This window comes from Lycium ferocissimum, chromosome 2, assembly GCF_029784015.1.
Source record: "Lycium ferocissimum isolate CSIRO_LF1 chromosome 2, AGI_CSIRO_Lferr_CH_V1, whole genome shotgun sequence".
In the NCBI taxonomy this organism is placed as follows: Eukaryota; Viridiplantae; Streptophyta; class Magnoliopsida; order Solanales; family Solanaceae; genus Lycium; species Lycium ferocissimum.
The window spans coordinates 41003908-41017703 of record NC_081343.1 but is presented as its reverse complement, the minus strand read 5'-3'; the positions used below and the strand labels follow the sequence as shown (position 1 = coordinate 41017703).

The 13796-nt window shown below is 37.9% G+C and overlaps 1 protein-coding gene across 1 annotated transcript; it reads left to right on the top strand.

Moving 5' to 3' along the window:
• Positions 1–294: 294 nt before the first annotated feature.
• On the top strand, positions 295–2198 carry LOC132037691 (pectate lyase-like). The gene is made up of 3 exons (XM_059428249.1): positions 295–760; positions 945–1521; positions 1615–2198. Exons 1-3 carry the CDS (start codon positions 457–459, stop codon positions 1922–1924), a joined length of 1191 nt encoding a protein of 396 aa, XP_059284232.1. The 5' UTR covers positions 295–456; the 3' UTR covers positions 1925–2198.
• The last annotated feature ends 11598 nt before the right edge of the window (positions 2199–13796 follow it).

The window sequence follows — 13796 nt, the reverse complement described above, 5'->3', positions numbered from 1 at the left end:
AGAATCAGTCAATACCGTATAACTAAAACTCATTTTTCATAGGGCGTATATTTTTTTCTATTTTTCCTGTTTCCTTTCTAACACTTTCCTTTTTCATTTGTATTTTCCTCACTCTCACTGCCAGAAAAAGGAAAACAAGAGAGCCATAAAATTTTAAGCCAAGACACATCGGTCTCTACGAATCCACTAATTGATAAATGATCCACCTTAATTTTCGTTTCCTTATTTCAAGCTATGGATGTAAATAGTGATCAGAATCAATATATAAGGAACCCTTTGTTAATATAAACAAATCGTGAAATAAGAAGCCATAATGTTATAGGGAACATCTTGAGTTTGGTCTACGAAGATCAGTCATCAGCCCTACGAACTTTACCAAGACCATAGACCAAACTCTAACTTCCCACAAAAACCCCCAAAAAAAAAAAAAAACGAAAAAAATTACAAAACAAAAATATGGAAATCTCCATAACAAAAATGAATGGGCTTCTTGTCCTCTTGTTCATCACATTTGTCACTGTAGGGGCAGCAGTGCCAGACAACAGCACGAGAAGGCACTTGACCAAAAAATACAAAGGACCATGTGTAGCAGCTAATCTTATTGACAAATGCTGGAGATGTGACCCTCGTTGGGCTGATAATCGCGAAAAATATGCTTCATGTGCCATGGGCTTTGGCCGCAATGCTATGGGTGGAAAAGGTGGACGGGTTTACGTTGTCACTGATAATTCTGATGATGACGTTCAGAATCCCAAACCAGGTACTGTTACATACTAGTTTGTAATATATATAAAGTGTATTTGGACAACATCAAAATTCAAGAAAATGACTTTGAACATTTGACATATTAAGAAATTTGGTAAATGTAAATTCAAGTTTTAAGATAAACAAATACTTATATCCATCAAAGCATTTCATTCATTTATTGGTAAATTTTCAAACAGGTACCCTCAGGCATGCCGTGATCCAAAAGGAGCCCTTGTGGATCACATTCGCAAAACACATGCATATTAAGCTGAGCAGGGAACTACTCATGCAAAGCTACAAAACCATCGATGCCCGTGGATTCAATGTCCATATCGAAAAAGGAGCTGGAATTAAGATGCAAGGTGTGAGCAACATTATCATCACTAATCTTCACATTCACAACATTGGTGTCTCTTCAGGTGGCATGATCAGGGACTCAGTAGACCACATTGGCATAAGGGGTAATGATGAAGGCGATGCCATCAGTATCTTCGCGTCTCATGATATTTGGATCGACCACGTTTCCATGTCACGTGCTGCGGATGGGCTCATTGATGCCGTCCAAGGATCAACCGGTATCACCATCTCCAACTGTCACTTCACCGATCACGATAAAGTAATGTTGTTTGGTGCTAACGATAACTACCTCGATGACAAGAAAATGCAAATTACTTTAGCTTACAACCATTTTGGTAAGAGGTTGGATCAAAGGATGCCTAGGTGCAGGCTTGGATTCTTCCATCTTGTCAACAACGATTACACCCACTGGATGAGGTAATCCTTGAAATTACTTAAACACAATTTTGTCAGTAGAAATTTAAAAGGCTTGTCATATCCACTGAAACTATTTATCTATATTTCCAACAGGTACGCTATTGGTGGCAGCAGTGAAGCAACAATCATTAGCCAGGGAAATCGTTTTATTGCTCAACAGGATATTGCAATTAAAGAGGTGACACACAGGGAAAAGGCAGTTGAATCAGAATGGAAAAACTGGACTTGGTTATCAGTAGATGATGATATGCAAAATGGTGCATTCTTTAGAACTTCTGGTGATCAAAATGCACTAAGCAAATTGAAGAACCTCAATTTGATGCCAGCAGAGCCATCATATAGAGTTGGAATTCTTACTAAGTTCTCAGGATCACTTGGTTGCACAGTAGGACGTGCGTGTTAGTACACGTACAATATATGTTCCATTTTATTATTTCGAAATAAATAAACTTCTATATTATACACCTCTAGCCATCACATTTACCATAACGAAAATTAAGAAAGAGATATCTTATATTAATTCTCATGCAGAGATCAAAACTCTGTTTTCTTTTTTTCCTTTCTTTTGGAGAAGGGTTTGGGGTGGTCAAGAGGATTATCTACTATTTTGACTTGTTAGATTAGTTTGTAATAACAGTTTCGTTCTGAAATGTAAGTTCGTTTATTTTAATTTTCAACTATGCGTGCATTCTAGTAAATATATACAGCCTGGGATTTCATTGAAACTTCAAGGTGAATTTTAAACCCCCTAAACCACTTAACCAACCTCTTCTCTTGTATTCAGAGTAATCAAAATCTATGTATATACATAAAAAATTAAAAAATATTTTATATATACGTTGTAATTTCTTGGCGAGGGTGTTCGAGTGAACATCCTTGCCGGGCCTTAGATCCGCCTCTGAATATATAGGTACAAGTATTACATTCGAAGTACCATAACAGAGGCTGGGGGGCTCTCACCTTCAGGGCAAAATAACTCTCGAGTACTGAACCTTTCAATACCAAATATCAGTTGATAAATGCAATCTGATTTGTCCATCAACAAATTAAGCTTGAAATGAAAATGAAATAGAATATGAAAATCTTGTATCCAAACTTAAAACCAAAAATGATAGAAAGAGTTGATAGTTGAATCCGTATACATGACCCTTATAATCTCTTATTTTACTGGATTTTTTGTATTATCATTTAATTGTATCAGAGTGGCAAAATCAACAACTAGTAATATTTAGTAACCCGTTTAATCCTCAGGTTTAAACGCGTTGCGCTACAATCCAATTATTGATAATTTTGAAATTTGGAAAAACTCAAACTAACAATTGTAGAAAAAATACATTAGCTTTCACATTTTTTTCCGAAAACTTAAGTGAATGTACTCTTTGGCCAACTAATTTACCAACATGGCCGAAGTATACACTTCAATGAAATGCAGATAGTTTTAGGTGTATGGATTCTAACCCAAACCGAATTTTTGTGCGAATCATATATTTATATTAATCTTTTTATCAAATATGTACAATAATAAAGAACCCAATAACTTTAAAGAATTAGAACCCCGAACCCACAAGCTTCCGAATCTTGACTCCGCCTTTGCACTTCAGCTGTATATATTGTGTATATGTATGTATAGTTTATGTATAGTTTATGTATAGTATATGTATATTTAGTATAAAGTATACACTACCTATGCGCTATGTACATATTTTGTAAACTAGATGGCCAAATGATATTTGGCTATAATTTTCCTTTTCTTTTTCAAAAACCAACATAAAAAATAGGAGAAGTTATGCCGTATTGGATGAATACTGTTATAACCCGTTATTTGACCAACTAAATTCATTTCGATTCAAACAACTTTTTAGCTGATTGGACCATGACCTGTTACTGATTTGAGCTGCTTTGTTCCGCCAAATTTGACTCAATCGTGTATTTGCGTCCTCAAGCTTGTATCAACTAAAGCATATATAAGTCGAATAATAAAATCTTATGCAGCAACTCACAGCTTGCTCTAGATATTCTTTATGCCTAATTTTGTCTGTGTGATTTTGTTTTCTTTTTTTCTTTTTCGAGTGTGACTTCTTTTCGCATAATCATACAGTCCAGTAATACCAGTAGGTGTTCGCTCACATAATAAGTATGACTTCATGTTTCTATTATGTATCCTCCTTTCCCAATTCTTATTTATAATGCAGTGATATTGATAAGTACTTCTCACACATTATCTACAAGTTTGTTTCGAAATATCCTCTCTTTTCTTCAATACCCGGCCAATTTAATGGAACTTTTTTATTTATTTAAAAGAAACTTTATACCGGTTGTGCAGCCATGTCAAGAAGAAGCATGGGCCTCCACGTGATGATGGATTATAGCTGACACTTAGAACGTATCAGTTAAGAAATATATATGATCGTAATGACCAGATAAAAACATCAACCGTTCAGGTGCAACTCTATTGAAGCGAGCAATGGTTGATGTGAGCATTAAGCACCTGTGATCCATTTGCAGTTTGCCTTCACACTTCTCAAGAAAATTCCCACAGGTCAGTGTAAAGCCTTCAATGGCCTACATAACATTTTAAATAACCCTTTAAAAACCCACCACCACTCCTAATTCCTCGTGACAGTAACATTCGAATTTGTGTACGTATGCACTTCAGACTAATTCATCGGCCAAGTTGTTAATTATGATTCATGAGAATCACAGTTGGCATGTAAACATGTCTACTAAAATTGAAATTAATATAGTTCACATTAGAGTTGTAACTGAAAGTCTGAACTTCAAATTCAAATTATTTCATAAAGAAAACTGAAAAGTCCACTTGAGACTTGTATAATATGGAATCCACTAGAGTATATGTTACTCCTTTGTAAAAGTAGCTTTTCGCGCATCTACCTATGTTTTGAATGTTTAGATAGCTATCAGTGTCACATAAGCGGGTTGAATCAAATTTGGGCGAATTAAAATACGCAGGTCAAATGACACTCCCTAGTGTTACTTGGGCTAAGATGGACTACGTCAATAGAGTCTAAATGATATCGGTCAATGCCCAAATCGTTCAAATCTTACATAGTTTCTTTATTCTTTATTTTTATTTTTTTTGGTTAAATTGTGCTCTAACAGGCTATGCCTATTAGAACATTTTATTAATAATTGCAGAATTTAAAAAGTTTCTTTATTTGATTTGTTTAATTACTTAATATTTTTTTCTTTATTAGGGCTACATATTTTCTTTCTCTATCTACGTGAGAGTCGGAACTCTTGTTGACTACAAGCCCTGGTTTTGCTTTATTTTTGCCCTAATTTCAATTTTTTCCACCTACAACTACGAAAATGGCTTCCTCCTCTCGACCAAACATTGACAATACGCCCTTGGAAGAGAGATGTGCGGGGTTGAATATCAATGATGTGCCAGTCGAACTGGATTATATTGATGACGAAGACGTTGCCGCATATGACAAACATGAAGATAATCCACAATTCTGTATCATTAGTCGTGTGCTTACTGATAGAAATATGGTGCTCCGATCATTTCAAGACACAATGGGAAACGCCATACGGCTGATGGAAGGTATGATTTTGAAAGAACTTGGGAATAATGTGTTTGCCTTTCAGTTCTTTGACGAATTAGATTATGAGACAGTCTTGGCCGATGCTTCCTAGAACTTTATGCAGAGCCCTATTGTCATGCGGCAACTCTTACCCGGACAAAACCCTAGACAGGTTAAATTGACACGGTTGAACATTTGGGTGCAAATACATGGTTTAGTAGGTGGCCTATGATCTGAAAAGGTTGTTCGAGACATTGGGAATACCATTGGAGTTTTTGTCTGTGCTGATTCAAAAAACCATGATTCTATTTGGCGGGAGTAAATGCGAGTCAGGATTAGCTAGCATTGATGTGTGTAATCCCTTGAGGAAGAACATGAAGATTCAGCGACCAGGAGAAACATACATCGAGGTCACGTTTAAATATGAGCGGCTAAGAACCTTCTGCTTCTACTGTGGTATGCTAAGCCATACTGATAAGTTCTGCCGCAAGCTTTTTCAGGCTCGGGGAATGGATAAATCACAATATCAATATGATATTTCTTTACGAACAGAACGGCGGACATTGAGTATAGGGGGATCCAGATGGATACGGATGGGGGATTGGGCGGAGAGGAATGAGGCAGCAAATATGGAAGGTGCGCATGGTAAGATGGAAGCTCCATGTGATATTGCTGATACAATGCCGAGAATGAGGGGAGAAAATCATGGGAATTTATGAAAGGGGGGGACTGGGAAGGGAAATACGAGAGATGGGGGAGTTATGAGAGAAAAATATCCGAAAAATCAGGGAAGAAAGTGTACTCGTAAGGGGAATGAGGGAAACATGAATGTTAAGGAGGAACAACAAATGATAGTAAGTGGGAGAGCAAATTCCTTTGGGTAAAAAAAGGAAACTCGATGAGTTGGGTGCCATAAAAGTTGTGGATGATTCAAAAAACTTGTTAGTGGCGGGTTCTGGATCCCAGGCCCGTCAATATCAATGAGTTTGCACTGTTGGAATTGTCGTGGGCTTGAGAACCCATAGACAATTCAGGAATTGAAGGACACGGTCTCTTCAAAGCAGCCAATATCATTTTTCTCCAAGAGATGAAGACAATGTTGGACCACTTTAAATCAAATTCGGGCTCAATTAAATTATGAAGGATTATTTATTGTGGCTCCAGGGGGGGTCTAGCATTTCTCTGGAAGGAAAAGAGCTCGTGCTATCTTATTAGTTATCACAAGCAGCTTACTGACGTAGAAGTACATGTACTTGGTACTCCACGTTTCTTTTTACAGGTTTTTATGGTTATCCAGGAACACATCAAAAACGTGCATTGTGGAATCTATTGAAATACCTGAAGGACAAATCCAATCTCCCATGGTGTATCCGTTGTGATTTTAATGATATACTCGACTATGGGGTTAAACTTGGTCGAATACAACAGCCAGAATGGAGGATAAATAGATTCAGAGAGGCATTAAATATTTGTAGGCTTTTTGATCTTGGTTACAATGGCAACCGCTTTACGAGGCAACGATGAAGAAACACTAGAAACTGGGTTCGAGAGAGGTTCGACTGTGCTTTGGCAACAAGATATTGGCAAAATAACTTCCCAAAAGCTAAAGTGTTCTATGTTGAATCGGCCTCATCTGATCATGTATGTATCTTTTTAACCTTGGGTGTGAATGTGATTTGCTATCTTTGCAAAACCCTTCTGGTTTGAAAATTTCTTGATGAAAGAGATAGATACTAAGCAAGCAGTCCAGACCGCATGGGAACATGGAAAAAGCCAGCCTATAGACGAGATGATAAAGAGTTGTGGTGCTCATCTCCTTGAATGGGGAAAGAACAAAAGATAACAATTTAAGGCCAAGTTGAAGCAAGACAAGGAGCAAGATATAGAAACAGCTCAAACCCGAATCATATGCAGTTATTTAATTCAGCTAAAGAGGTGTACTTACAGGCACTTGAATAACAAAATATTTATTGGAAATAGAGAGCTAAACAACATTGGTTGAGAGAAGGTGACACCAACACAAGATTTTTTCATGTTATGGCCTCGAATAGGCGAAACAAAAATACATTGCACGCAATTGAAAGATGGTTCGGGACAATGGCGTGGATGGGATAACGGCTAACAGGATGTGATCACGAGTTTCTATGATGCTTTGTTCACATCTAAACAAGATGCTATAGATATAATTCTTGGCTTCGTTGAGAGAAAAGTGACGACGACCTATAACCTATGTTTGAATAGAGTTTTTACTGCTGATGAGGTGAAGGACGCGGTCCCCGATAAAGCTCTAGGACCTGATGGACTAAACCCGGGCTTCTATCTTAGTTTTTGGTCGGTGGTGGGTAAGGATATTTCAGATGCGATTTTACATTGTGTTAATGACAATGGCAACATACTTGACCATAACAATACAAAGATCGTCTTAATCCCGAAAAAGCAGCAACCGTAGGTAGTGTCTGATCTTAGGCCTATATACTTATGTAATGTTATTGACCGCATTACTTGTAAAATGATGGCAAATCGAATGAAGCATTGTTTAATTGATATTATCTCTGAGGCTCAAAGTGCATTTATCCGTGCAAATTTATTATTGATAATGCCATGATATCGTTGGAGATAAATCATTACTTGAAATGAAAAACACAAGGAAAAACAGGTTTTGTGGCTTTGAAAACTAATTACATGAGCAAATCCTATGATAGAGTAGTGTCACGACCCGACCGTGGTAGTGACTAGTGCCGCACGGGCACTCGTACCTTCTACCAACCATAATCAACTCATAGCAAACATACTAAGAATTTATACATACGAAAGGTACGGTGAAGCATATACATATATACATATCATACAAATAACCGGAATGTACAGAACGCAAACGCAACTGACTATACTACCCACGACCCACAGACATGTCTACAGACCTCTAAGAGTGATAACAGAATCATATGACGGGACAGGGCCCCGTCGTACCCCTGAATGGATATATACATATATAACAGAAAAGTCTGTACCAAATATGGGCTCTGAACAAGGGAGCACTCCAAAGCAATGAGAATGGATGTCCTAAGCGGCGGTGCACCGAAGTGATCGTCATACTGCGGGCATGAAACGCAGCCCCCGAAGAAAGGGGATCAGTACGGAATATGTATTGAGCATGTAAAGCATGGAATAAAATAAACAGGATCATAACGGTAGAAGTGTACGAACAAGTATTTTATGTGGAAAATCAAGGACTTGCCTTAATCATATATCATGCGTGTCATTGTCATATCATAATATCATTATATATATATATATATACCGTACCCGGCCCTCTAGTGAGGGACTCGGTGTGTGAAATCATATAATCATCATGCATAGCCATCATGTAACCATATATATATATACATATATACCGTACCCGGCCCTCTAGTGAGGGACTCGGTGAATAACGTACCCGACCCTTTCGGGACTCGGTGGATAACGTGCCGCCTTTCGGGACTCGGTAGATAATCATATATATACTGCATCCGTACCCGGCCCTCTAGTGAGGGACTCGGTGAATAATGCAAAAGTACGTGCCGAATACATACACCGGCCGGGACTCGGTGAATGATGTAACCATGGTATGCACGAGCGGAGTAGTGAGAAACCATATGCATACAGACCATCATTATCGACTCGACAGAATGATCAAACGAACTTTCATTTAAAGGCCAAACAATAATCAAATCACGTTTCCTCTGAATGTCGCTCGGGATCATATCAATTAGGACTTTAGATGTCATAGGCACATATCCAAACCATATGAAGTAGATTATGGAAATCAAGGTCACAATCGTCATTACAGACTCGGTAGATAATTAGGTAATAGACGCTCGAGGGTTAAAACGATAATCGTATTAAATTCTTTCAAAGAAACCGTTATAAACGAACATAGAAAGGTCTCGGGGCCCACGGACGAGTACTAAACCAATCCGAGCCCGCTTATGAAAGTTAGGGTTATCACTCGTTATGGAACCTCCCACGAACGTTTCGAAGCGATCCGAGCTCGTCTGCGAAAGTTACGGTCGTTCGTAGTTACGGAACATTTTTAAGAACAGAAATCCTTTACGCACAAAATCTCCTTATGCAATATTTAGAATCCAATCGTACAAAGGACATAAGAACCATAGCTCGTCTACATCAAACATTTGAATATCAAGGAGTGGTTAAGAATCGTAAACATGCTCGGATCGCGAGAATAGAGTCACCTCGGAATCGTTTCATAGCCTACTTGGATCTAAGACATGCCAAAAGAAAGGAAAGATAAACTTTACATACCTTGTCTATTCTCGAAGCTAATTCAATCTTACGTCGCGAACTTCCCAAGATCTACAATATGCCATTAAATACCAAACGTTAGCTAAAGGCATTTAGGAACCCGATTCCAAACGAATACCAAATTCTACAGAAATTACAAGCATTTCCGTAAATGCGGCACCCGAGAATTCAACTCGGCCAAATTCATCAACAACCATACCAACAACATACTAGCAACATCAATAATCAATTCTAAACGTATTCTAACATTAGCAACCCTTGACTACGCAATTCAACAATAGTCATTATATTCAATTTAACCACTCACAATCAAACCAATATTCATGTTCATACGTTCAATTACTAATCCGAAACCCTTCAAACAATATTCAAGGACACTTTAAACAATTCACACAATATTTCCAACAATCCAACCAACACTCCAATTCACCCGAAATCCTCCCCAAACCCGAGAACAACACTAACATATTTCCTTCTTCCAAAACTCATAAACTACATCAACAATCTATATGTTAACAATGTCATTACCATAAATATAGAATCTACATAAGAATCACATGAACTTCTACACCAACCCACAACAATTACAACTTCAACTTGAATCATTAAAATCTCATTATCAACATAGAATTCACAACGACAACAACTAAAACACTAAGTAGCATTACTTCATTCCCTAACACACAAAACAGCCCATTTTCGACCAACACCTTCACACACACATTCCATGATTTCCATCCATTTCCACCCACTACAACAACACCCAAACATGCTAAATACAATTAACTCACCATTTCTACACAACACACACAACACACGGCCAAACCTCAACATTCACGGCTCAACTTTAACATCCATATTTTCATGAATTTCATTCATTTCTACATACTACCACATCCACAAACCATTCATAACATATAAAAGAGAAGATTGAACCATACCTTCTTCACCTACTTCTTCCACTCGGCTAGGATGTCACTTTGCAAGATAGAGCGTTTTGTTTGTTCCAACGACTACTCCACGTTGTAGAGGGCCTTCCAATTAGTAGAGAAACTAGAAGAAACTATTTTTTTTTGCGGTCAATTTTTGGACTTCAAATTTCCATGGTTATGGCCGAATATAGCTTGGCCTTTCTCCTTCTCCAAGTTTCTTGAAAATTCTTAAGGGTGAGGATGATAAAATAAGATGACTTAGTCATCTTTTTATTCCACATATTGGCCAACCATGTGGCCATGGCCCACATAAGGTGGCCGGCCACATGGCCCTTATTTTTATTTTTTTTTCCTTTTTCATGAACTAAATACTTTCTAAAAATAACCTTTGACCCCCAACTTTCCTCAATATTCCATGCCACAATATCATGAACAACTCATGTCATAAAACACACTTGTGGTTAAAATCTCGACTTCGCGTTCCGGAATAGTCTTGTCCTTAACTTATCGAGGTTGACTCGGATTATCCCGACGTACGAAATACGGGATATAACAAGTAGAGTGGGATTACTTGAAGAACATCATGCTTAAACTTGGTTTTTCTATAGAGTAGGTCTTGAAGGTCATGAGGATGGTTAACACAGTGTCGTACCGGATATCTTATGCGGGCAGGGAGTTTGGAAATATTATTCCATCGCGAGGCCTCCGTCAAGGTGACCCTCTATCACTTTAATTTATTTATTATTAGGGCTGAGGGTCTTTCGGCACTATTGAGATTTTATACATAACGTGGTAGTTTGCATGGTATATAGATTGCACTGCATTACCCTCCTATTTCTCATCTCTTTTTTCACAGATGATGCATTCTTTTTCTTTAAGGAAGTTGATAATAAAGCAAATACTATTAAGCACTGCCTTATGATCTATCAGCAAGCATCGGGCCAGCAGGTGAATTTTCTTAAATCGAAGATCTTTTTTAGTAGAAACACTAATGGTGTAGTAAAGGACTCAATTGCTTCTATTCTAAATGTACCGATGGTTGATCCTCTTCTTGATCACTATCTTGGGCTACTAGCTGTTGTGGCTCATAACAAGAAAGATGTTTTCAGTTATGTAGTGGATAAGGTGCGCTCAAAGCTTCAGAGTTGGAAACGAGCAATCCTATCAAGAACAGGGAAAGAGATTTTACTGAAACAGTTGTACAAGCAATCCCGAACTATCTTATGTCCCTCTTTGCATTGCCTATTGACACCCGTACTGCTATTGAATGCGCTATGAATGACTTTTGGTGGCGCAGTGGGGTAATGAGGGATCTGGAATTAAATGGATGTCATGGAAGCATCTCGGCAAGCACAAAAATGAAGGTGGTATGGGATTTCGGAGTCATCAACATACAAATACGGCATTGCTAGCCAAAACAGGCTGGATGATTTTGACACGGCCATCTTCTCTTGTAAGTCGCGTCCTTGGGTCTAAGTACTATCGCAACTCAGACTTTCTTAATGCGGGTGACAAGTCAAATCCTAGCTTTATTTGGCGGTCTCTTTATGCAGCAAAATATCTTCTTCAAAAGGGATGTGTAAAGAGAATTAGAAATGGGCTTGATACATGGATTTACTATGACCCATGGCTACCAACAGGCCAAGCTATGTTTATTCAAAGTGCTCTAGATGATGAGTCCATGAATCTTTGTGTTGCGGACTTGATATATAGTGATACAAGAAAATGGAAGCTACATCTTTTGGAAACCCTCTTTACTATAGATGAGATGAATTGTATCAAAGCCATTCATTGGGATTTACGTCCCAGGATGATGGTTGGATGTGAAGGCTAGATAGACAAGGAAGATATACTATTAAGAGTGGGTAGTTGGTGCCACAAGAAAATAATATCCCTAGTTTGGATGGTGATATTTGGAAGAAAATTTGAAAGCTAAAAATGTCACCAAAGATCTTAAATTTTGCTCGGCGGGTATTGAAAGGAGTATTACTGATAGGTGATAACTTACTTGCTCGATAGGTCCTTTAGCAGAATGTTTGCCCGGCATGCCTTCAGGAAGCCGAAACTATCTTTCATTGTCTAGTAAAGTGTAATAAAGCAAAGCAGGTTTGGGTTAAGTATTCTTTGGGCTGGCCGCTAGTGGGAAAATCGTTAATGGACTGGTTTATAAAACTAGTACATCTTTGTGATGCGTGATCAACTTCATGAGGCTATCATGCTCCTCTGGGAGACATGGAATGCTTGCAACAACCTAATATGGAATGGTAAAAATACACGACCACACACTGTCATACATAGAGCCAGTAGTTTCTGGAAAGAGTGGACTGCGACACGTATTAGTGGTAATATTTACTCTGTGTCTGAACCTGATTTTATTGTTAAGTGGTTTCCTCCTGATCCGGTTATTATGAAATGCAACATTGATGCTTCGTGTGATATTAACTCTGGAAGGGCAGGGGCCGGTATGTTAATCTGTGATACTCATGGAAATTTTGTTAGAGAATTTAGCTCACCACCGGAAGCTTCATATGATGCGCTAATGGCTGAAATCCTAACAGTCCGTGAAGCTTTGAGATGGTTGAAGAACCATTACTGCACATCCCCGATTGTTTTTGATATGGATTGTCTTTTGTCGAAGCAAGCATTGGACCTGAGAACGACAATTCTTATTTTGATATTATTGTGCAGGATTGTAAAGCACTCATGTGTGACTTTACATTTATATCTTTGTGTTTTGTTAAACGGCCAGCGAATCAGTGTGCCCATATGTTAGCCCGGGCTGCAGGTTCTACATCTGAGGCTATGGAGTGAATTGCGCATCCCCCATCTTTGATTTACTCATTTACTATTTGAATAACAATTGAGCTTATTGCTTCTTTAAAAATATATATATATATATATATATATATATATATTAAATAAAAAAATATTTAGATACGGTTTTCATAGATCAATTTTGACTATATATTTCACCAGCTCAGCCCAATTTTTTTATGCACTGAATTAAACGGATCAACATAAGCTAAGTTAATAAATGGACGGATCATTAACTTCCTCAAACTTGAACAGATTGTGGGTCATATTTCTCTGACCCTATTTTGTCACTACTAACCGACATCTTACTTAGTAGTATTACTTAAGTCGAGCCTATTGCATGGAAGGCATGTTGAGGGTAATAAAGGCCAAACCGACGCTATGGATTGTAAACCAACGGCGTACACGTATATATATGTGAGAACACTGAATTTTCAATCTGCTACTAGAAAGAGGTCAAGAACTCAACTAGTGGGAATCTTCTCATCTTTCCTTCCACTGTATGTATATTTTATCTAATTTGTCCCTCATAAATTGAGAAAATAAAATTTCTTGGCCTCTTAGAATTTGAATAGCAGAAACTGAGAAAATTGAAGATTTCTTGCAAAAGAGTCATAAAACTTTAAAAAAAATTATAAAGAGCCAAATAATCATATCTCTCCCCTCATAACTCATATCT